Consider the following 20,246-nt stretch of genomic DNA (forward strand, 5'->3'; position numbering starts at 1 on the left):
ACCAAGAGGAACACAGGAGAGAGGTAGGTATGGCAAGTCCTTGAGCATAAGGTTAAGACCTATGTGCTAATGAGACCGGACAGTGACTGAATGAGTGAGAGTCCCAATTCGTCCCAATTCGCATACTTTCCATACTAAAAAGTACTCGAAAATAGAATTAGTATGTCCCAAATCATAGTATGTTGAAAAGAGTATTCCAAACATACCCGGATGGTTTACTATTTCCGGTCAGAATTCGAAGTACAGATCGGCGCACACTCTTAAAGCCTGATATTGCCCACAACCCATTGCGAGTTGGACGAGGATTCGATTAGAACTACAAACATAGATTAAACGTGTTAAAAACTACAAACATGGTGGATGTGAGAGTCCGTTGGTTAAGTAGAGAAGTTTAGATAAAGGGGTATGAGTGACCAACTATCAATATTTACCCACATTATATTTCACCTGCAGTAGCATTGTGAACTTTTGTAATGACACGTTTGGCCATTAACTTTTAAATGCATCACTATGTTTAAACTGCAAACACATGAGGAGAGTCTCTGCATTAAAGACACACATGGCAGATCAACGAGCGGCTACATTTCTCTTCCATACGGTAGGAGATTAATCTGAATGTGGAGGATTTGAACTGTGACGAATCTGACAATGATTGACAGGGCAGTTAAACGGTGACGGGATGAATGTAACTAAGCAACTGAGTCCGTTAAAGATGGCGAAGTAGTATGTCCCGAAGCTTGCATACTTTTCTGCTACACACTCTAAAGTATATACTTTTTCTTTACAAAAAGAGTACATACTTTTAGGATGTAGTATAAGTAGGCGAATTTGTGCTCTGGGTGATTGCTGTGCTGTTGAGACGTTCATGATCAGTACTCTGATGAAGGAGCGCGCTGTGATTGGATGACGTGGGAGCCTGGCATGTCTGTGACAGCCTCAGGGTTCATTTTGATCTTTGACATTATATATGAACCCACCAGGGTCGTTTTTGACCTCTCATATCCGGACACATTTGTGGAGCACTTGTTGTCATCGATCTCTTCTCATTCCCCCTCATGGCATTTTATAGTCTCCCTGTTCAAGTCATGCAAGAAAAAGGTTTTGGATGATTGTAATGATGAAAAACGATGTCAAAATAATTAAAGGAATAAACATGTTTATATTAACAGAAGGGACCTTAAGTGACACCGTAACATAAGGGATATTGTGGACCAGAATATGCACACACACACACACACGTTGGGATTCCATGTTTTATGCAGAGCAATGGTGCCACGGCATGGTACAAGGCAACCGTGCCTATGTGAGTACGAAGCTTTCAATATGTTAAACATAAACTAGCACTGAGACCCAGAATGTCGTAGATAATAGAACCTAAAAGAACATTTAATATTGATGGGTTACCTAACAGTGACTGTTTCAGTCCCCCATACAGTCTGTCCTCAGTGTTACCGCATTACAAAGGCACAGTCTGAAGAACATCACACCTCCACGGGGACTCCCTACCGCTTCACAGCCAGAATGTCTGATGTGCCGGTTCACACTTTTACACTTTAGATTGTGTCCGATCTCAGGCAAGTAGACGGGATTCTAGTAGTATAATACTAGAATAGTGCAAAACAATATACCGGTATAAAAATAGTAACCAAACTAGTAATTTACTGAAAATGTACTTCAAAGTGTACTTTAATAAACTAAAAAATATGCTACAAGTATTTAACTAGTAAACTATAAGTATACCTGTAAGTTAATTTGTAGGCCTAGTTGTAGTACAACTGAAAAACAGATGTAAACAGTGTACTCAAAGTTTACTGTTTAAAATAATACTTTTATGCACTAAAATGTGGGCCAATTTGGTCCCAAGTTGTATTGAAAAAGTACACTTAAAAGTGTAAATTGATATTAGTATACTTACTAAATAAAAATATACTAGAATTTTACTTAAATATAAAATGAACTTATTCTCAGAAGAGCATATTTCTGTAGTTTGAAAACTTCCTACCAAATCCAGGTGAATTAGAAAGATGCCATGTTAGTTTTTTTTTTTTTTTTTTTTTTTTTTGTGGTATTTATTTGTAACACTATTTTGTAAAACTGTACAATATTTTCATGACATGGTTGGTTTCATAATGTTTTGGGTGCAACAGAAAGAATCCAGATTTTTCAATCTGGTCTGAACCTGAATATGTATGTTTTCTCTTATTAAGCTTTTTGCTTTATTTTGACCTTTTGATTTTATTGTTTCATATGTCACGAGGAGAGCAAAACAGGAGAGGTCATGAATTATATTTTAAGTTACAAAACATAATTGACAGGAGGCCATTGAAAGAGAATTGAGAAAAACGATAGACTGATTACTGATAAACTGTGCATGCTCATTTGATTGCGTTTTTGATCAAATAAAATATGCATAAATTATAATAAATAGTTGCATTGCTATTTTAGTTGCTGATGTAATTTAATTAATATTATTTTGGAAGCAATATTAAAATTGTATTATATGTATAAACAATACGAGTTTGATCATTTTAATATTCATTATTAATGATAGATATTGAAATTAATGTTAGCATATCAAATTATTTTATTGATTGAATCTTGATAGTGATATGTAGCATGTTTCATTCATTCATGCATGCATGTATTTTTATGTGTTTATTCATTCATTTGGTAATTTATTTATTCATTTGTGTATGTATGTAATTTATTAAATCTTTTATTTATTTATTTATTTATTTATGTATTCCTTCATGTGTGTTAATTCATTCATTCATTCAATCACTCATTCATTCATGTGGCTATGCATGTATTTTTATTAATTAATTAAATTATATTAAATTATATCATAATTAATGTATGTATGTATGAATGTATGTATGCAATTTTTTTTATTCATTCATTCATTCATTCATTCATTCATTCATTCATTCATTCATTCATTCATGTATTTTTATTTATTTATTGGATTAACCGCTTACTCATTAATTCATTCATTCATTCATTCATTCATTCATTCATTCATTCATTCATTCATGTATTTTTATTTATTTATTGGATTAACCGCTTACTCTGAGTAGCCTATACTACCTGGTTTAGTTGCTAAACATTTGCTGAATTCTGAATTAGCATACTATAATAATAATTAATCATAATAATAATAATAATAATAGCTACTCTTTCTATTTTCCCATATCTTTCTATTTCAAAAAATGTATGTATGTTGCCAGATCCTCTATTTCGACCAAATACTGAATACTTTGGATCAGCAGTTGCGAAAACTGCATAGAATATATAAAATCCACAAAATAAATGTGATTTGATTTTACAAAAATGAAAGGAAAGAAAAAAGAACCACAGTCCCTAATCGACAGATCCAAATGGTAGCACCCCACTGCACCCTGGAATGGACTCGGCAACACTTGTGGTCCCGCCCTTCGTGCACATCAGTCCTGAAAAGATTGACTGGAGGAAGTATCACGTTATTCAGAGAAAGCAGCTGAATGAAATACATTCATCGCAGACTGAGGAGCGTGTTTCACAAGAATCTCAAGTGAGTATTTGAATGCTTCATTGCAGTGAACGGTTAGTTTTGCTATTGTTTGCAATTTGGCAAGTCTGAAAAAGAGCTCTTTGAACCCCGTTTTTTTTTGGTTTTGTTTTTTTTGTAAACGGCGGGCCATAAATTCCCAAATCTGTTTTCACTCTGAAACAAGCCTGCATTTAAAAGCTTTTTATTTTTTACGTTTTCGATTAGAAAAGATGTTCTTTCATGAAACGGTTTGAGTGAATTTAAACGCGATTTCCTGTGCGGTTTTCTCGTCTTTCTTGAATTCTGTTTTTCTGCATATAAGGCCAGTACAAGTGATGGTAACAAAAGTCATTTATGACACTCATCTAACTTTCAAGTCAACGTGATGTAGTAGGCCTTAATTTAAATGCATAATGTTATATGTAAGGGTTTGCATGCTGTAGCATAGAAATTGTGTAGAAATGGATTTATATTGTCTGTCTTACGACAACTGAGATAAAACCTTTCAGTAACGTTACTTGAAGGGATATTCATCCAAAAATGAAAATTGTCATCATTTACTCACCCGTATAATGTTCTAAACCTGTATGAATTTCTTTCTTCTGCTGAACACAAAAGGAAGATATTTGGAAGAATATTGTAACCAAACCCAGTCCTTGACTTGTGTTTTTGTTTGTTTTTAAACCCATTACGGTAGTCGACAGCGGCCGATAACTTTCGTTACAATATTCTTCCAAATATCTTTCTTCGTGTTCAGCGGAACAAAGACATTAATACATGGTTGGAACTTCTTGAGGATGAGTAAATGAAGAAGGTAACTTCATTTTTGGGTGAACTATCCTTATAAAGTTAAATTCCCTGAGAAGCGGTTACGGGTAGTTATTTTTAAGCTTGTTTAAAGGTGTTGTGTGTAAGTTTTTCACTTTATTAAAGCATAAACATACTATAATATGTTTACAGATATTTAGGAAACATGTTAAATTTACATACTTGTTTCTCAGGAAAAACAAAAGATTTGTTATTGTACAAAGTTCATCAGGCCACCTGCTTCTTCAAGTCCCCACCACCAGGCTTCGTACCATGGGAGATCTGGCTTTCTGCTCGGCTGCACCGCGGCTTTGGAACCCCAGTGAGCTGAGAGCTGTACAGAGCCTGGACCAGTTTAAAGCAGAACTGAAGACTTTTCTATTTAGAAAGGCTTTTATGTGTTGATTGTTTGTATTATTCAATATTTTAACTTTTTAATCATTGTTTATTTTTCCATTGTTGCACTTCGAGATTCTTCGGTGCGTCATAAATAATATCTATTATTATTTATTATTACTTTGAATTCTGCGTTCTGCTGTCAGCTTTTGTTTTAGTCAATGCGAAACCAGACGTTGCCCGTTTACCCAATATTGCAGCAGCTATGGAAGCCAGCAAACAAAATGGGTCAGATATTATTAATAAAAAGAATAATAGATTTGATTTATAACGCGCACTTCATTCTAAAGAATCTCATAGAAAGTGCTACATGAGAAAATTACTAAAACAAGTAAACTACAGAAAGTGTGTGTGTGTGTATATATATATATATACTTTCTTCAGTTCTGCTTTAAACTGGTCCAGGCTCTGTACAGCTCTCAGCTCACTTTGGTTCCAAAGCCGAGGTGCGGCCAAGCAGAAAGCTCGATCTCCCGTGGTACGAAGCCTGGTGATGGGGACTTGAAGAAGCAGGCGGCCTGATGATTTGAGGGTCCAGGTGGAGGATTTCAGAGTGATGAGTTCCTGAAGATATGGTGGTGCATGTCCGGTGATGTATTTATGTGTGAGCATGAGGATTTTGTAATCGATCTGGGATGAAAAGGGGAGCCAGTACAGTGAGTGACGGATGGGAGTTAAGTGATCATATTTACGGACTCTCATAAGGACTCTGGCAGCGCTGTTCTGGAGCGTTGCAGATTCTACCCAACCTAAAAAGCCTCTGCATCCATTAGGGGAGTAACGATATTCAAACCAAAATCTTTAGTTATAGGCGTGTATGCAGCATGCTCACACCGTATATAAAGTGCAAGAGAAATTACGAATGCGCTACATTATGATGTATTGGTACTTCAGTTTCATTTCATGACTCACAAATTGACAACACATAACTGGTTAGGGATGATGTTCACTCTGATCATCAGGAGCTGTTTTCATCTTTCATTAACAGTTCATGATGTATTGTGTATTCGCCATGGTAACAATTGTTTCCATAATCCCAAAATGCCACTTTTTTATTTTTTATTAGTGTGGTGTACTTTATAGTATTAATAAAAATGGCTATTTAATAGATTTAACTCTCAGGCCTATTTATTCATCAGTATTGGTCATATTCATACAATTTGTGTTTGTCAAGCAGGCTAAAGTGGGACACTTACTTGCTTGTCATCAATCCTTTTTTTTCCTTCTTTTTTTATTACATTATGGTAAAATGAGTTGGATTTCTGACTTGTCTAGTGCAGACATTTCATTTTAATTTACTCAGGTATGCTAACTGCTCTATTGAAAAAGGGAAGCCAGTGTATAAAGTTAAATTCTTACAGTTAAGTTAAGGATGAGTCTAGTGTTCTTATTGCTGGAGCCCTGCAATGAACCATGACTCCACAGCAAACAGAACTGAACTAAACCGTGGCTCCAAAACCATGACATGAACCATCTAAAAATCTGCATAAATGAGAGCATATTAAAATGTGAATAAATCAACTTTAGTGTGGCTTTCATTGACAATTTTGCCTCAATTTGGCAACCCGCGTGATGGCGTCTGAGGAGGAGGGGGTGGTGGTGGTGGATGGAACGACTCCAATATTTTAATGTGGTGTTCCATGTATTTCAAATGTGGACTTTCACAAAATTAAAGCTAAAGTTATTTTGATTAACTATTATGCGGGCATGTGCACTGTACGGATGTTGTCTTTTTTTCTTTTTTTTTGTGGGGGAAAAATCCTGTTCGACACAAATGTTCATTAAATTGGGGGGGGGGGGGGGGGGGGATTGTAGTTCTTTCTTTTGCTAGTTCAAATAAAATGTACTGTTTTATGACTACAAATGAGGCCAACATCATGCATCTTATTTTACAGCCATCTCTTTCTGATTGCAACCCACCACAGACACACAAAACTGATTTTATTCTTCAGGTAATAAGGCAAATCATTACATTTTTTCACCCGCCATCTCGCATAACCGCAAAGGACCGGGTGAAGCGATACCATAAGGTGGATGAATGACCCAATAAAAAGTATGATAGCACTAATAAAGAATTCATAAAAGCGACGTAAACCACAAAATCAATTCGGCACTGACACACAGACTGATGTCAGATACTGAATGTGTTCTATTTTGCCCTTGAACGATCAAATACACACATAATTATGCTTATGTCCATATTTGTTATGTCTTGAGTGAACATGATAGGGAGATGTGTTAAAAGTGAAAGCAATCTAATATAGCCTATACCTGCTTGTGTCTTTCATGTTAACCAAATAACAACGGGAAAAACAGTACTTAAACTTCCGTGTTGTATTTATTTGTCCTATTCTGCCCTACAAATGCGAAAGACCTTTACTCGCTAGTGGAACTGTAAAAAATTACTTTAAAGATTTTTAGTTGTCCAGCCAAATTAATATAGGTAGGACACTGGAAATCTGGCAATTATGTTTTTGTAATGAAAATTATCTACATAAAAAATCTTGAGTTCACACTTGACCTTTTGACCCCTATTTTGAAGATGCTGTACTTTGCCTTTGTATTGTCTGAAAAATGTCACACCAAGGCAAATGGCAGTAACTTCGACATTGATCACATCGATATTTGGTTGCTGATCACCATTTTACAAAATCATTATAGTAACGCCTGTATAAAATCTAGTGACCATGGCATTTATTTTGGATGACATACAATTGCTTTTTCATATGGAGCACTTTGGCAGCCTATTCTTTGGATAGCTGGCTAGACTATTTGTGCTATATATTGCTAGCTAGCAAAACAAAGTAGATTGTGAGCTATCTAATTTCTTAGTCTAAATTCATCTTTTGTGTTTCACAAATTATTTTTTTTACTTTGACCACCTCAACCATCCTTAAACGCTATTATTAAAAACAACCACTGTTCTACCTACACTTTTATTCAGGTGTGTGTGTGTGTGTCAGAAGTGCTTCAGTGACAGCTGTATTACACAGGCTACACTGTAATTTAAACACAGTGAACTTTAATGGACAGTAAAAGAGGCAGAAAACCGTATCTCCAGGCCTTTTGGCTTTGTTAAGCACTATTGTCATTTGTTTATAACTTCATATTTTATTACTTTTATATTAAGTTATATTAAGAACTTCTATTAAGTAATTGCTTCTTGCTGTGGATTTATTGTAAGACTTTGGTCATATTTCCCACTCTAAGCAGGAAAATAATCATGTGTTTTATAACCTTTATTTTTTTGTTTTTATTGCGTGATCTAGGAAAATGGAATTCATAGTTGTCTTAAAATCTTACATTTGACTTGATGAAACCCTGGTTTTGTTACATCTGTCTTTTTTTTAAATATTAGTTTAAAGTTAATAGTGTACATATTTGGTTCAAATCGATTCCTTATTTTAGCTATTGAAACTTGCGTTGGTTGGTCTGATCAATTTGTGTAAAACAAATTTTCGTTATGTAAAGTGGCAGACCTAGTGCACGGATAATTTTATAAACCCTGCAATATTCCTTGAATAAGAATTGTCAGTTTTGATTTCATGGTTGCATTAAACATAATGTTTTTCATGAAAACTTGTTATTCTGGTTGAAATTCTTCCCATCCTGATAGCAAGCAATAATAGAAGTGGTCAAAATATTAAAATATGTACATCTTCTGTGGAAGTCTTAGGACCATAAAGTGTTTGTTTAATTATTGCATTTGATTTAAATACAATATTATAAATAAAATCTGATAATATTTTGTAATATTAGGATCCTACCTGCCTGTCAACGCATGCATTTCCATACCTCCGTGCACCGTTGGTACAAACATCACGTCATCTGTGTGTTCCATGAGACTTTGCAGAGTTGTAGTCGCCACCGAGCACTGCAAACAAACAGTAGACCCCTTTTACAGCTCCCCTGAACCTAACAACGAGCTTATGGTAACACAAGTTACCCAAGACAATGTCTACATTAATTCTGGATACATTTGAAAATTGTTTTCGTTGTGAGCGCTCTCCGTCAACGCTAGCGTTTTCCAAAAGTTTCTCATCCACACTGAAATGTCAGGAAACACAAAACTAACTTAACTGTGCGTGAGTCAAAGCTCACTGAGATGATACAAACAGAACATGCATAAAAGTTCTCATGCTATTCTTCTGGCAGGATCATTTTATTTACAAAAATCTCTCAACATTTACTAATGTTTTGCCGCAGGACAGCAATTCCGAGTACCTTTTGTTATCTTTGCAGGACTGCACGGATTTTTATAAGTGATGACTGCAATTTCACTTTCTCTGAAAGCTTGATTTATCTCTCTGTGTGTGTAAATGGTTGTGGTTTTGAAAATCGTTGGAACTTGTCTTCTAGGATTTGTCATGCTTTGTTTTGCCTTTTGGTGTGAATACACATTGTTGCTTGAGTCACCTTTTGGACTAGATGGTGTCAAGTCAGTGGAGGTATTGAGGGGGGAGGGGTATAGGCCACTTATGAGGGGGGAGGGGTATAGGCCACTTATCGGGGGAATGGTGTGAACCGGCAAGGGCAGAGACAACAGAAATCATTTTAGTCTTACTAAGCCTGACCTGCCAACAGGCTATCTTGAATAGTGAAATAACATTACTTTTTTTGATGTGCATTGTTCACTCTCTTGACACGTGCGACTGCTTAAATTTGCTTGAGGTCTCATGACATTGAGTGAGAAGTCATGTGGGAAAGAATGGGATTCTTTCTGAAGTTGCTTGCAGTTGCCATCTCCACTGATAGTACATTGGCAGTCGGGCCACCATTACAAAGAGAATAAGATGGACTATTAATGAAGTGAGTGACTGTGGTGAAAGTATTTGGGTAGTATTCTCTCAGCAGAGAGAGTTGTTGATTTGTTCCTCCTTTACAGTCATGCAGTGTGAAACCCTCTGTTGCTGATCCATGTGTGAACACGACAAGTTTAAAAATCCTGCAGTCTGAACTCGACCTTTGTCGAATCCGGCTGTCAGATATTCTTTAGTGTGCATTTGTAGCCTAACTGAACATGCTCTGTGCGTGACGATCGGTCCGTGTGAATTGCTGGCGACACACGATCAACAAACTTTAAACCCTTGATCTCTCAATCTATCTGCACTATAAATCATATCGTCTCGTGGAAAGCCGTCCCTTGGTTTATTATCAAAGAAGCATCTATACAACTGTCATTTGCATAAGTGCACTTGATTTATATTGATCTTCATATTAAAACAGCTGATGTTCCACTGAGGTTGGCACAGGGTGTCTGCTGAAGTGAGACATGGTGCACTCTGTGACCTGAGATTTTATCTGAGCACTTTTAGGCGTTATCTGAGTTTTACACTACAGGCTATAAAACATCTCAATGAGAGAACTTTTCAAGAAATACTCTTAAGTACTCTTTAGATATATCAATCTAAAATAAATCTGTTTAATTTAGAGATTTCATTAATTTTCATATTTATGTTAATCTTCAGCCACCCTGCTCTTTAAGATCTTGGCATTAGCCAATCTCAACAAAACATATTGTTTTGTGACTAGTTTAATGACTATTTTGACATCTGATCTGGGAAGATTGCCCACCCTACTTTGAAGTTGAATTTCAGATTTCCTAATATGAAAGGCTTCTAGAGCAGAGGTTTTCAAACCTGTCCTGGAGGCACCCCTAGCCCTGTACATTTTGTCCCGTCTCCTTTATCGGACACACCCAGTTTAGTTCTTGCAGTCTCTACTAACGAGCTGATGAGTTGAATTAAGTTTGATGAATGAGGGAGACACAAAATGTGCAGATCTGGGGTGCCTCCAGGACCGTTTTAAAGACCACTGTAGTAGACCATTAAATCTTAATGTAGGCTAACCCCTTATTGTCAGGATTCATCTTTTTTGTTCTTATTTTGCCCTTTTGTGACGTTCATGTTTACTTGATTGTCATAGTTTCTCAGTTTGCCCTTGTTATTCTCCATGGCCGTTTCTCAATATGCGTTCTTGTCTCTACTTGTGTTCTCATAAACTTGTGAATAGTACTATGGTTATTGTGTCACGAAATGTAGTTTTAAGGACTTTTTCAGGCAAGAATGTACTTGTTTAAAGCTCAAATCTGTGGTTTATTTAGAAAAAGCGCCTATTTGAAATTTATATCTGCCGTTTTCAGAGTTGTGAGATCCAGTCACCGGGCGCTTTTTTTAAATGTATTTTTAATTTATTTTTTGGTCAACAAGCAAAATTCCAGTTGCAATCATTTTACACAAGATAGCATAAGTCATGTACATACATACAATTTGGTATATGCATTGCACACATAACCGTAAAAATATATATTAAAAAAACAAAAAATAAAATAAAATAAAAAACTGCGAGAGCAGCATTTCCTCAGCTAGTCCTTCTCTGATGTTTCTGTAGTACTTAAGCAGGATATAATTTGTCTTGTATATCTAATGGGTGATCTTTGGTCTCATGAATCTTTCATTTGTACCCTGGTTTATTGTTTTGGCTGAGGGCAGAGTGAATTTTAATTTGTTTCTTTGATCGTTTAAAACTGACATTTTACAAAGAGACTGGGTTGTTTTGTCATATTTCATTTTATTAAAGTGAATATAATCATATGCACACTTATTGCGTGAACAACATATTAATGTTTAATATTTATTTTAAATGTTAACTAAAAGAGGGTGATTTTATTTAGTTTTGTTATAAATATATGCAGTAAAGACCTTCAAAGTATGCACTGCCTGAACTACATTTGTGTAGCTATTAATATAAGAATCTTTTTTTATTTAAAATGTAATTTTTGGTGCTTTATATCACATTTGCTTTAACTGTAGCCTTAAATATACATGCAGAGATAACCGGAGTAGACGGAGCGATCTGGGAAACGCATCAGAAGTTTGCGTACTTGGTTTTGAGAAACGGCTCATGGTTTCTGATAGTAAATTGATTTGTTTCAGGCGTCTGTCTGATTTTGTGTTGAATGATAACGGAGTACCGCTGTATTTTTGATCCATGCTGCTTCATGTTCTTTTCTCCTATGACTGAAATGACATTTGCGTCTGACTGAAAAAGAAATTAAGGTTTTTGAGGATTATTTTTTTTTTTTTTCAACAATAAAACTGCTTGCATCTATATTTTGTCATTAGACTAAATAAAATGACTCGCATCTAAATCAGATTTAGATTTTGGTCTAACCGCTTACCCCTAATGACAGATAATGGTAAACAAGTGCAATGTATTTATTTTTTAATTTTTTTAAAAAATTGTTTGCGCCAGGCAAATTTAATTAACCATTGGAATTTGATAAATGAATCAAGCAAAAGTTACTGCATCAATGTTGCAATATTTCTATCTCATCTTAAAGGAACTGTATGTAAGAAATGTATTTTAATTAATCATAAAATGGCCCTGATTTGTCACTAGACATTTAAGAAATCATGTTAATTTCAAATACTATCACTGACAACAGTAGTCCGGCCAGGATATTGTCATTTAAAAGTTGTTGTTGCAGCCCTCAACTGATGTTGATGTTGACATGTTGATCCACCTATCTACCAATCACAGAGTCAGTAGTGTTTTGGCATCCGGATTGCCAGATCTGCTCTAGTTACCACAGCTGCAGCTACAAACGTTCCTGGCAAACTCTAGGAGAGGGAGAGGGGAAAGTGACTGCAGTACCAGTTTTGGCCACAATCTTAAATACACTTCCTTTAAGTTCATCTATAATTTTGAGCTCCTAACATCCATTACTTGTTGGTTCTTTTCTTCTGGTTTTTAGATTTTTGCTGTGGTATTGGTATCAAGATATTTGTCATGCATCAAAATAATATTGGTATCGTGACAACAAGTTGAATGTTGGATATTTAGACTAAGTTCCAGTGAATTCAATTTTGCCAATTTAAAAGTATTTTGTATCCTAATATTTTGCTTTTTTTTTCAGGGATGTGAATATTCCAACTCTTCTGGAGATAAGTGAACTTTCATTAGCATGCAAACTAATTCGCAACAATCAGGACAACTGCAAAATTTGCATGGAAAAGGGACTACATCTGGAGATGGGACATCTAATACTCTGGACCAAAACTTTTATCAGCTATGTTTACCATCTCAAGCCGCAAGTCCCTCGTATTCAGGACAGGGTGCCACTGGAAATTACTTGACACAGATTACCTGCACAATCCAACCGGCAATCACTGACCAGATTTTGACTAGCAGCAATCAAGCTACCAAAAACACAATGCTTGCACAAGAAAATCCTCTTACTTCAAAATATACGTTGCCGACAGGAAAACAGAACTCACAAATGATTATGTGGAACATACCCCCTAATAATCAGATATTCTTACCCATTAACAACATAAATTTACAGGGTGGCCCCAACAATAATGGGCCGAACATGCCACGTGCCTTTAATTCAAATAACAGTTTTTACATGCAGCAGCAAAATACTTCTCTGGCAGCTGGGGCAAATAATTCACGACAGAGTAAAGCAAAAACTATGGACACTAAAAGTCTTAATGAATCTAGAAGAAGTCTGAACACTATCGATTTGCATAGCAGACAGCAACATGCAAATTCTCCAACAATTTTACCAAAAAAATTGCAAAGAACAAGCTTACCATCTGATCTGAATTATTACCCCCCAACAGAAAATGCACCTCATGGTCACAGTTGTTTGTTTGGTGGCTACAATTACCAGTCATTAATTCCTGGAAAATCAATCCATGCGAATGTCCAAACACCTTCTACATGTGTACAGAACATTGCTGCACAGAGAGCTGTTGCCGTTGTCACGCCTTTATCTCCGATAGGCACATCATCTGTTAATGTTTTATTAGATAAATCTGCCCATATGAAAGTGAATGAAAGGACTGTGCAAGAGATTGTATTGCATCAACAAAACATTCCACATGGTCTGGAGGCTGAAGCTAATCTGAAGAACCATAAGGGAGAAACGAATGTCCCAACAAGCATGCATCAACGGCCAAAATCAGTAGAGCCAAGGCTGAATGAAGGACTTTGCAATGTTGGAGCCAAAAGTCCCGTTTGCATTACTGACTCAACTGGCCAAAGTCGCAGCACAAGTTTGCCTAAAAGTGTGGTTGCAGAGCAAAAAAAGTCTGTGCCAACTCAAATGCAAAATAAACCAAGTGAAAAGATAAAAAATAACTGCACAATCACAGACAAGAAAACTGTTGAAACTGAAACCATTCCTGTTATCGAATGGCCATTAGAGCGATTGCACACCTTAATGGCTATGGTTCAGCAAATAGAGAATGTGCATCAGAAGAATGTCCAAAAAACTGATGCTGGGAGGGACATCTTAAAGCTTTATTGGAATGGAGATTTTCAAAAGTTTTATAATGCTGTACAAACTGGTATATATCAAAACATAATGGAAGAAGTCTATGTTTACGGTCCGATGAGAGAGCCTGTGATACTGAGGCAAATTAAAAGTGATGCGCGTAACAAAGTCATCAAGGATTTTCACGTTTTAAAACACAATGAAGAGCCACCGAAAATGACATACAAGTCTTCTTGGTTGAATCTTAATGAAAACGTTGACGACATTGACAAGGAGTGCGGTTATTCTTGGTTCTATTATTCCTTTGAAAATGCCCCGGACCATGAAGCACAAATCTCAAAATGTAAAACGCAAAGCAATTCGCAAGAAGCCACTGAAAAGCCATCAACTAAATGGTTACCGAAGGAGGTTGAGAACAAGGCAGCAGCAGAAGAACCAACATCCGACAATAAGAGTCTTCATAAAAACTTGCCTGTTTTGTTTAAGGGGCAATCTCCACCTGTGACTGACGCTGACTGCTCACCAAAGCGTGATTGTGTGGTTACAGTACAAACTAACAATCAACCAAATATTACAAATTCTTTAGAGGACATGATTACTGTTGTGAAGGATTTGGATAAAAGAGATGTCCAGAGCAGAATGTCCAGTTCCGATGACCAATTTTGTAATAATGTCAGACCCAAACATGTTTTGTCGCCTAAATCAACCAGCCAAAGTGACTGTACAAACTCACCAAAGCCCAATGTGGTAGCTGAGCAATGGGGGAATGCTTTATCTCAAATACAAATTGGATCCAGCGTGAAAATGCCTAACAAGGACTGTGCAAGCCTTGATAAGAGAGGTCTCGCATCTCACATTCCAAAAACGAATCAACAACTTACTTTGTGCATGAATGAAGTGGAGACTGACAAGGTGGATGCTTCAGCCTCTGAGATGAATGTCCTTCCTCATGAAATGGCTGAGACTAGTGAGATGATGGAACATAACGTCATTGCTGCATCGTCAGACAAGCATGAGCCATCTTTGATAAACACAGCCCAAGTACTTGACAAAATATCAATGGAAGAACGAGCAAACCGGGAGAGATTGGAGAAGGACAAAAAGTCAGCGTCTACAATTCTAAGTAAACAATCTTTAGCTGAAAATAATGGTTCAACAGAAATGACTAACAAAGTACAAGCTGTAACTGATAACTGCTCTCTAAAGCTTAATGTGGTTGAAAAACAAAGAAGTTTCCAGCCAAATATTATAAATCCACTAAATGGAATGACGAATCTGGTAAGGACATTGAAAGAACGCGACTATTTATTAAAAAACCATCCAAACTTTGAGAAACGCAATCGTCTGAAAAGAAAGCGTCAACACTCATCCGAAACATTAAGACTGAACAATAGTTATTGTAATGGTGTGGGAGCCAAAAGTCCTGCGTTGACAAATGAATCATCCAGCCAAAGTGACTGCACAAGTCCCTTGATGCTTAGTCCTGTGGTTGGAAAACAACCAGAGTTTGTGTCGGTAACTCAAGTGCAAAATAAATCCATTGACTGTGATAACGGTGCAAGATATGAACTTGATCCAAAACCTAGTCAAGAACTTTCTGTACAAATGAATGAAGAGGAGATTGTCGAATTGGACACTTCAACTTCTATTAGGATTAATGTTCTCCCTCCCGAAGTGGCTAAACAATGCTTTGCTGGTCAGTTGATGGACAATGAAGACATGACTGCAACACGAGAGCTAATATTCAGGGCCTCTTTGTTGCAAACCAGCCAAGAACATGACATGTTATTAACAAAGGTACAGATGGAGAGGTTGGAAGAGGCTGATGGTAACCCCTCGCTAAAGGGCTATTTGGTTGAAGAACAAACCGAATGCCAATCAAATGCAGTTAAGTCACTAAAGGCCATGGCAGATCTGGTGAGGGGAGTAGGAGAAAAACGGCAAATTGGAAAATGTTACACTTTGAAAAACAAGCATCAACCCTCAACTGCAACATCAAGGCTGGATGACCGTTCTTGTAGTGGAGCCACACATTTGTCATTGACTAGATCAGCCAGTCAAATTGACTGTGTAGGTCCACCAATACTTCATCCTGTGATCACTGAACCATATCAAATGCAATTCAATGAAGAAATGCCTGAAATCGACTGTGTACTCCCAGATGCGAGTGTGAGATGTGAGACTGATTCAAAACCTAGTCAAGAACTTCCTGTGCAAATGAATGAAGAGGAGGTTGTCGAGATGGACACTTCTATTAGGATTAATGTTCTCTCGCATGAAGTGGCTAAACAATGCTTTGCTGGTCAGTTGATGGAAGATCAAGACATTGCTGCACAACCAGAGATGGTGCATAAGACCTCTTTGTTATACACACCTCAAGATACTATATCAAAAAAAGAACCGATAGACATGTGGAGGTTGGAAGAAGCCAATAGTAACTGCTCATCAAATGGAAATTTGGTTGCAGAACAAACCAATTGCCAATCAATTCTAGTACAAGAACTGAAATCCATGACGAATCCTCTGAGGCCAGTGGGAGAACAACACCTAACTGAAAAATGTGAGAATCCTGCAAATGCAAATTCAAGGCTGGATGACAGTTTTTGTAATAAAGCCAAATGTTTGGTGTTGAAAACTGAATCAACCTGCCAGATTGACCTTACCAGTCCAAATAAACTTCTTGTAATTGCAGAACCTTCTCAAAAGCAAAATGAATTCAATGAAGATATGCCTGACATTGACTGTATTGTCACAGATGATAGTATGAGATATGAGACTGATCCAAAACTTGGTCAAGAACTTGATTTAAACACAAATGAAGAGGAGACTGACAAGACGGATGCGTTAGACTCTATTAAGATCAATGTTCTCCCTCACGACATGGCTGAGCTATGGTTTTCCGGTGAGATGGAAGTTAAGGACTTGCAGGAAGACATTGATGTTCATATTACCACTGAGGATCAGGTTAAAGTTCAAGTCCTGGAGCTTGTGTCTGAAAAAGAATTACACCTAGAAGATGTAAAGCTAAAAGAGGGGAAATATCAAAGTTCTGGTGATGAAAAGTTGGAGTCTTTCTGTTGTCTTGCTAAATGGTTTCAAACTTTAGACTATGGAAATAGCTCGTCCTGTATGTGCCAGAAAAAAGCAGACCAGATTAAAACTGAGGTCCACGGCACAAGTTTAGAGTTGCAAACTGAAAAAGAGGAACCTAATGAATTGGTGGAACTGGAAAATTCTTCTCTTGAAGGAACGGAGGATTCTGAAATCACGGAGGATTCTGAAACTGAAGACGAAGCCCACTTGCCAAAAGATCCTATTGAGGACAAGACACATATTCTGAAAGACATTTTAAGTTCTGAAGAGGTGTGTGAGATGGAGACTGAAATTTCAGAGCATACAAGAGATGACTCACCAAGTTCTGAAGAGGTTTCTAAGATGGAGACTGAAACTTCAGAGCATACAAGAGCTGACTCACCAAGTTCTGAAGAGGTTTCTAAGATGGAGACTGAAATTTCAGAGAAGACAAGAGATGACTCGCCTTCAAAATGTGCAACAAATGTGACCATGATGAACAAGATTGAGCAAGACACATCTACACCTGATTTGAAGAGGAAGACCAATACGATATGTCTTGCACTGTATGGGTCATCTTCTGGAAGGAAAGAACTGAAGCTAACTAAAAGATCTAAATGGAAAGAATTTTGCGAAGAACCCCCAGAAACTCTTCAATTAACTGTGCTCTCTCATCAGAAGATTAAAGGGAAGAGTATGTCAAAGAATCGCAAAGGAGTGGAATCCCAGGATGATGTTGTGGATAAGAGAGCGAGAATACGAAGAGCACCCTTCAATGATCTGACTCTGCATGGAACCTTGCCCTCACATTCCATTCCTGAACTCAGCAAAAATGCACTTTCATCTACCTCAATCAAAAAACTGCTTAGTACAAGTGCTAATGCGAAGAGCACCTATTTGGGTGAGGGAAACAAGCAAAAGAGACGGCAAAAAAGACAGCACAAATATTCAACGCGACAAATGTCTATGAATAAATATGTCATCAGAGGGAGGACCGCACCATCCAAATTATTACATTCACCTGAGAAAGTAACAAAAAGTAAATATGAGTTGGGGAACCCTGCTTTGATGCCATTAGAAGAGGGTCTTGCATTAGAATTCAAAGTATTGCCAGAGTCTTTTAACTTTGAAGATGGAGCTGAACTCAATTGTGCACAAGCCGACATGTCACAGAGTGCACCAAATGGTAACTGAAAATGTTTTTTGTAACTGCTGAAAATGTATACTTTTTTTTTTCTTTCTTAGCGCAAGTTCACCAAATGTACACATTTTTTCAATACTTGTTCCCTTTCCTTAAGGGACGTCAGGCCCCGAAGACAAACTTAAACAGAGGGAAACTAATCATTCACCAACACAAGGTATTGGACACAGGATTCATGTTGTTAATATAAAATGTAATACATAGCCTCTAACGAAGTTAAAGCTCATTCCCTTTGAATAATGGTAGAAGCCTATACAATAATCACAGGCTAGTGTAAAGTCTAAGTTCTAAAGCCTAATCAGGGTATATTGTGAGAACTGAATCCTGTATCTGCCTATCATGTGACGTTCATTTAAATGGCTGCAGGTGTTTGGAGTTTCAGCCCCTTGAAGAAAAAACACGCTCAGCCCATCCAGGTCACAGATGTCTCCGGTTCATGTAGCCTCTTTCAAGAGTTTAAGAAGAGATATCATAAAAAGAAGGACATCACATCAAAACAGAATTCCAGTCAAAAAGTGTGATTTCATATTAAAATTTAAGTAAATGGCCTTTTTTTGTCATGTGTTTACTTCCTGTTAATATGATTACTCTAACAGGTGCAAATTGCACTGATTCATTTTACTGTGTACTTGAACCCAATGTTTTTGTATTATAATATGAATGCACCACTTGCACACTGGACTTACAGTTCAACGGCTGCTAGTAATCACGTTCTCAAGTATTTGTGTACAAGTCTGAGTTTTATACTTTGACTACATGTTCAGGAAACATGTTTATCATGAAGGGACATTTCATTTTATATATTGTTGTGCTTTTTTTTGTATTCCACTGGTTTGTAAAAATTTATTTTTATAAAATTTTATAAAACTTGTATTGCTTTTTAATAAACCATTTTTTTAAAAACCTTTTGCAGTTGATCCTGGATTTTAAAGTCTTTCAAACCATGATTCACTCGTACATGTAAAAACTTTAATAGTAACTTTATTTCTGAGAATTCAGAAGTAAAACAAGAAATGCCTTCATCAATAGCTACATTTCCAAACACAATATCTCTTAATAATAATCTCTTAAACCATAAAATAAAAAGATTCAAAAACAGCTTTTATTAACAATTATAAAAGTGGTCAATTGAAAATGGTCAAAAAAGTAGTTTTTCTATAAAATTTATTTTCTATTTAAATGCACACTTTTTGAAATTGACAGATTTATATACCTAGGACTAGGAAAAAAAGTTCCCTATGGCCAACCCATGCTCACTCGCCTCACATGGAAGAGCTAAATCTGCTCTCTTCCTATTTCCCTTTCCATAAAATATTTCTGTATTTATTTTCTGATTGTAAATTTTGTTACTTATACATAAACAACTATATTACAACAAACACTTTAAATAACTACAATCATATTGTTGATGCTATCTATAAAAAATGGGATGCTATCTATAAAAAATGCTACAGCGTTGCCATATGGAAAATTTATATTTTCTTAATTTACAGTAAAACTACATTAGACAAAGTTGATTTGTGAATAAAAACATTTCATTTACATATTAAAGATGCTGCATCCCCCTTGAAAAAAGATGTTTAGAAATCAGTGTGAGGGACATTCAAATGTCATTTGACTTAAAAAAAAAAAAAAAAACACGGCACTTCATTGGCTACCTTAAGGCCTGCCCTTTGAATTCCCATAGTGGAATTTAAAGGGATAGTTCACTTTGAAATTAAATTTTGATATGTTTTAGCTTACCTCATGGGCATCTGAGATGTAGGAGTATTTGTTTCCCCAGTAGTTTCAATTTTGATCATTTTAGGTCAAACCGTTCTTGTCTGTGCCTCACATAATGCAGGTCTATGGTCACCACCTCAAAGAGCATACACAGAGAAGTCCAAATTAAACAATCCCCCATCGTAAGTACACACTGATGGCCTAAGACACGAAACCAGCAGTTTGTGTGAGAAAAC

General features: G+C 36.5%; 1 protein-coding gene across 1 annotated transcript; it reads left to right on the forward strand.

Moving 5' to 3' along the window:
* The first annotated feature begins 3,428 nt into the window (after window positions 1–3,428).
* On the forward strand, window positions 3,429–19,171 carry si:ch211-106e7.2 (putative leucine-rich repeat-containing protein DDB_G0290503). The gene is made up of 4 exons (XM_067436676.1): window positions 3,429–3,550; window positions 12,651–18,273; window positions 18,386–18,445; window positions 18,655–19,171. The coding sequence occupies exons 2-4, from the start codon at window positions 12,699–12,701 to the stop codon at window positions 18,807–18,809; spliced, it is 5,790 nt and encodes a 1,929-aa protein (XP_067292777.1). The 5' UTR covers window positions 3,429–3,550; window positions 12,651–12,698; the 3' UTR covers window positions 18,810–19,171.
* The last annotated feature ends 1,075 nt before the right edge of the window (window positions 19,172–20,246 follow it).

The sequence above is a fragment of the Pseudorasbora parva genome, chromosome 25 (assembly GCF_024679245.1).
Source record: "Pseudorasbora parva isolate DD20220531a chromosome 25, ASM2467924v1, whole genome shotgun sequence".
In the NCBI taxonomy this organism is placed as follows: domain Eukaryota; kingdom Metazoa; phylum Chordata; class Actinopteri; order Cypriniformes; family Gobionidae; genus Pseudorasbora; species Pseudorasbora parva.

What these genes read in the sequence shown, in the direction of transcription:
- si:ch211-106e7.2 (XM_067436676.1), top strand. Translation starts at nt 12,699, where the DNA reads ATGCAAACTAATTCGCAACAATCAGGACAACTGCAAAATTTGCATGGA. An exon ending in GTCACAGAGTGCACCAAATG is followed by an intron (nt 18,274 to 18,385) that starts GTAACTGAAAAT and finishes CCTTTCCTTAAG; the next exon opens with GGACGTCAGGCCCCGAAGAC. An exon ending in TAATCATTCACCAACACAAG is followed by an intron (nt 18,446 to 18,654) that starts GTATTGGACACA and finishes AAATGGCTGCAG; the next exon opens with GTGTTTGGAGTTTCAGCCCC.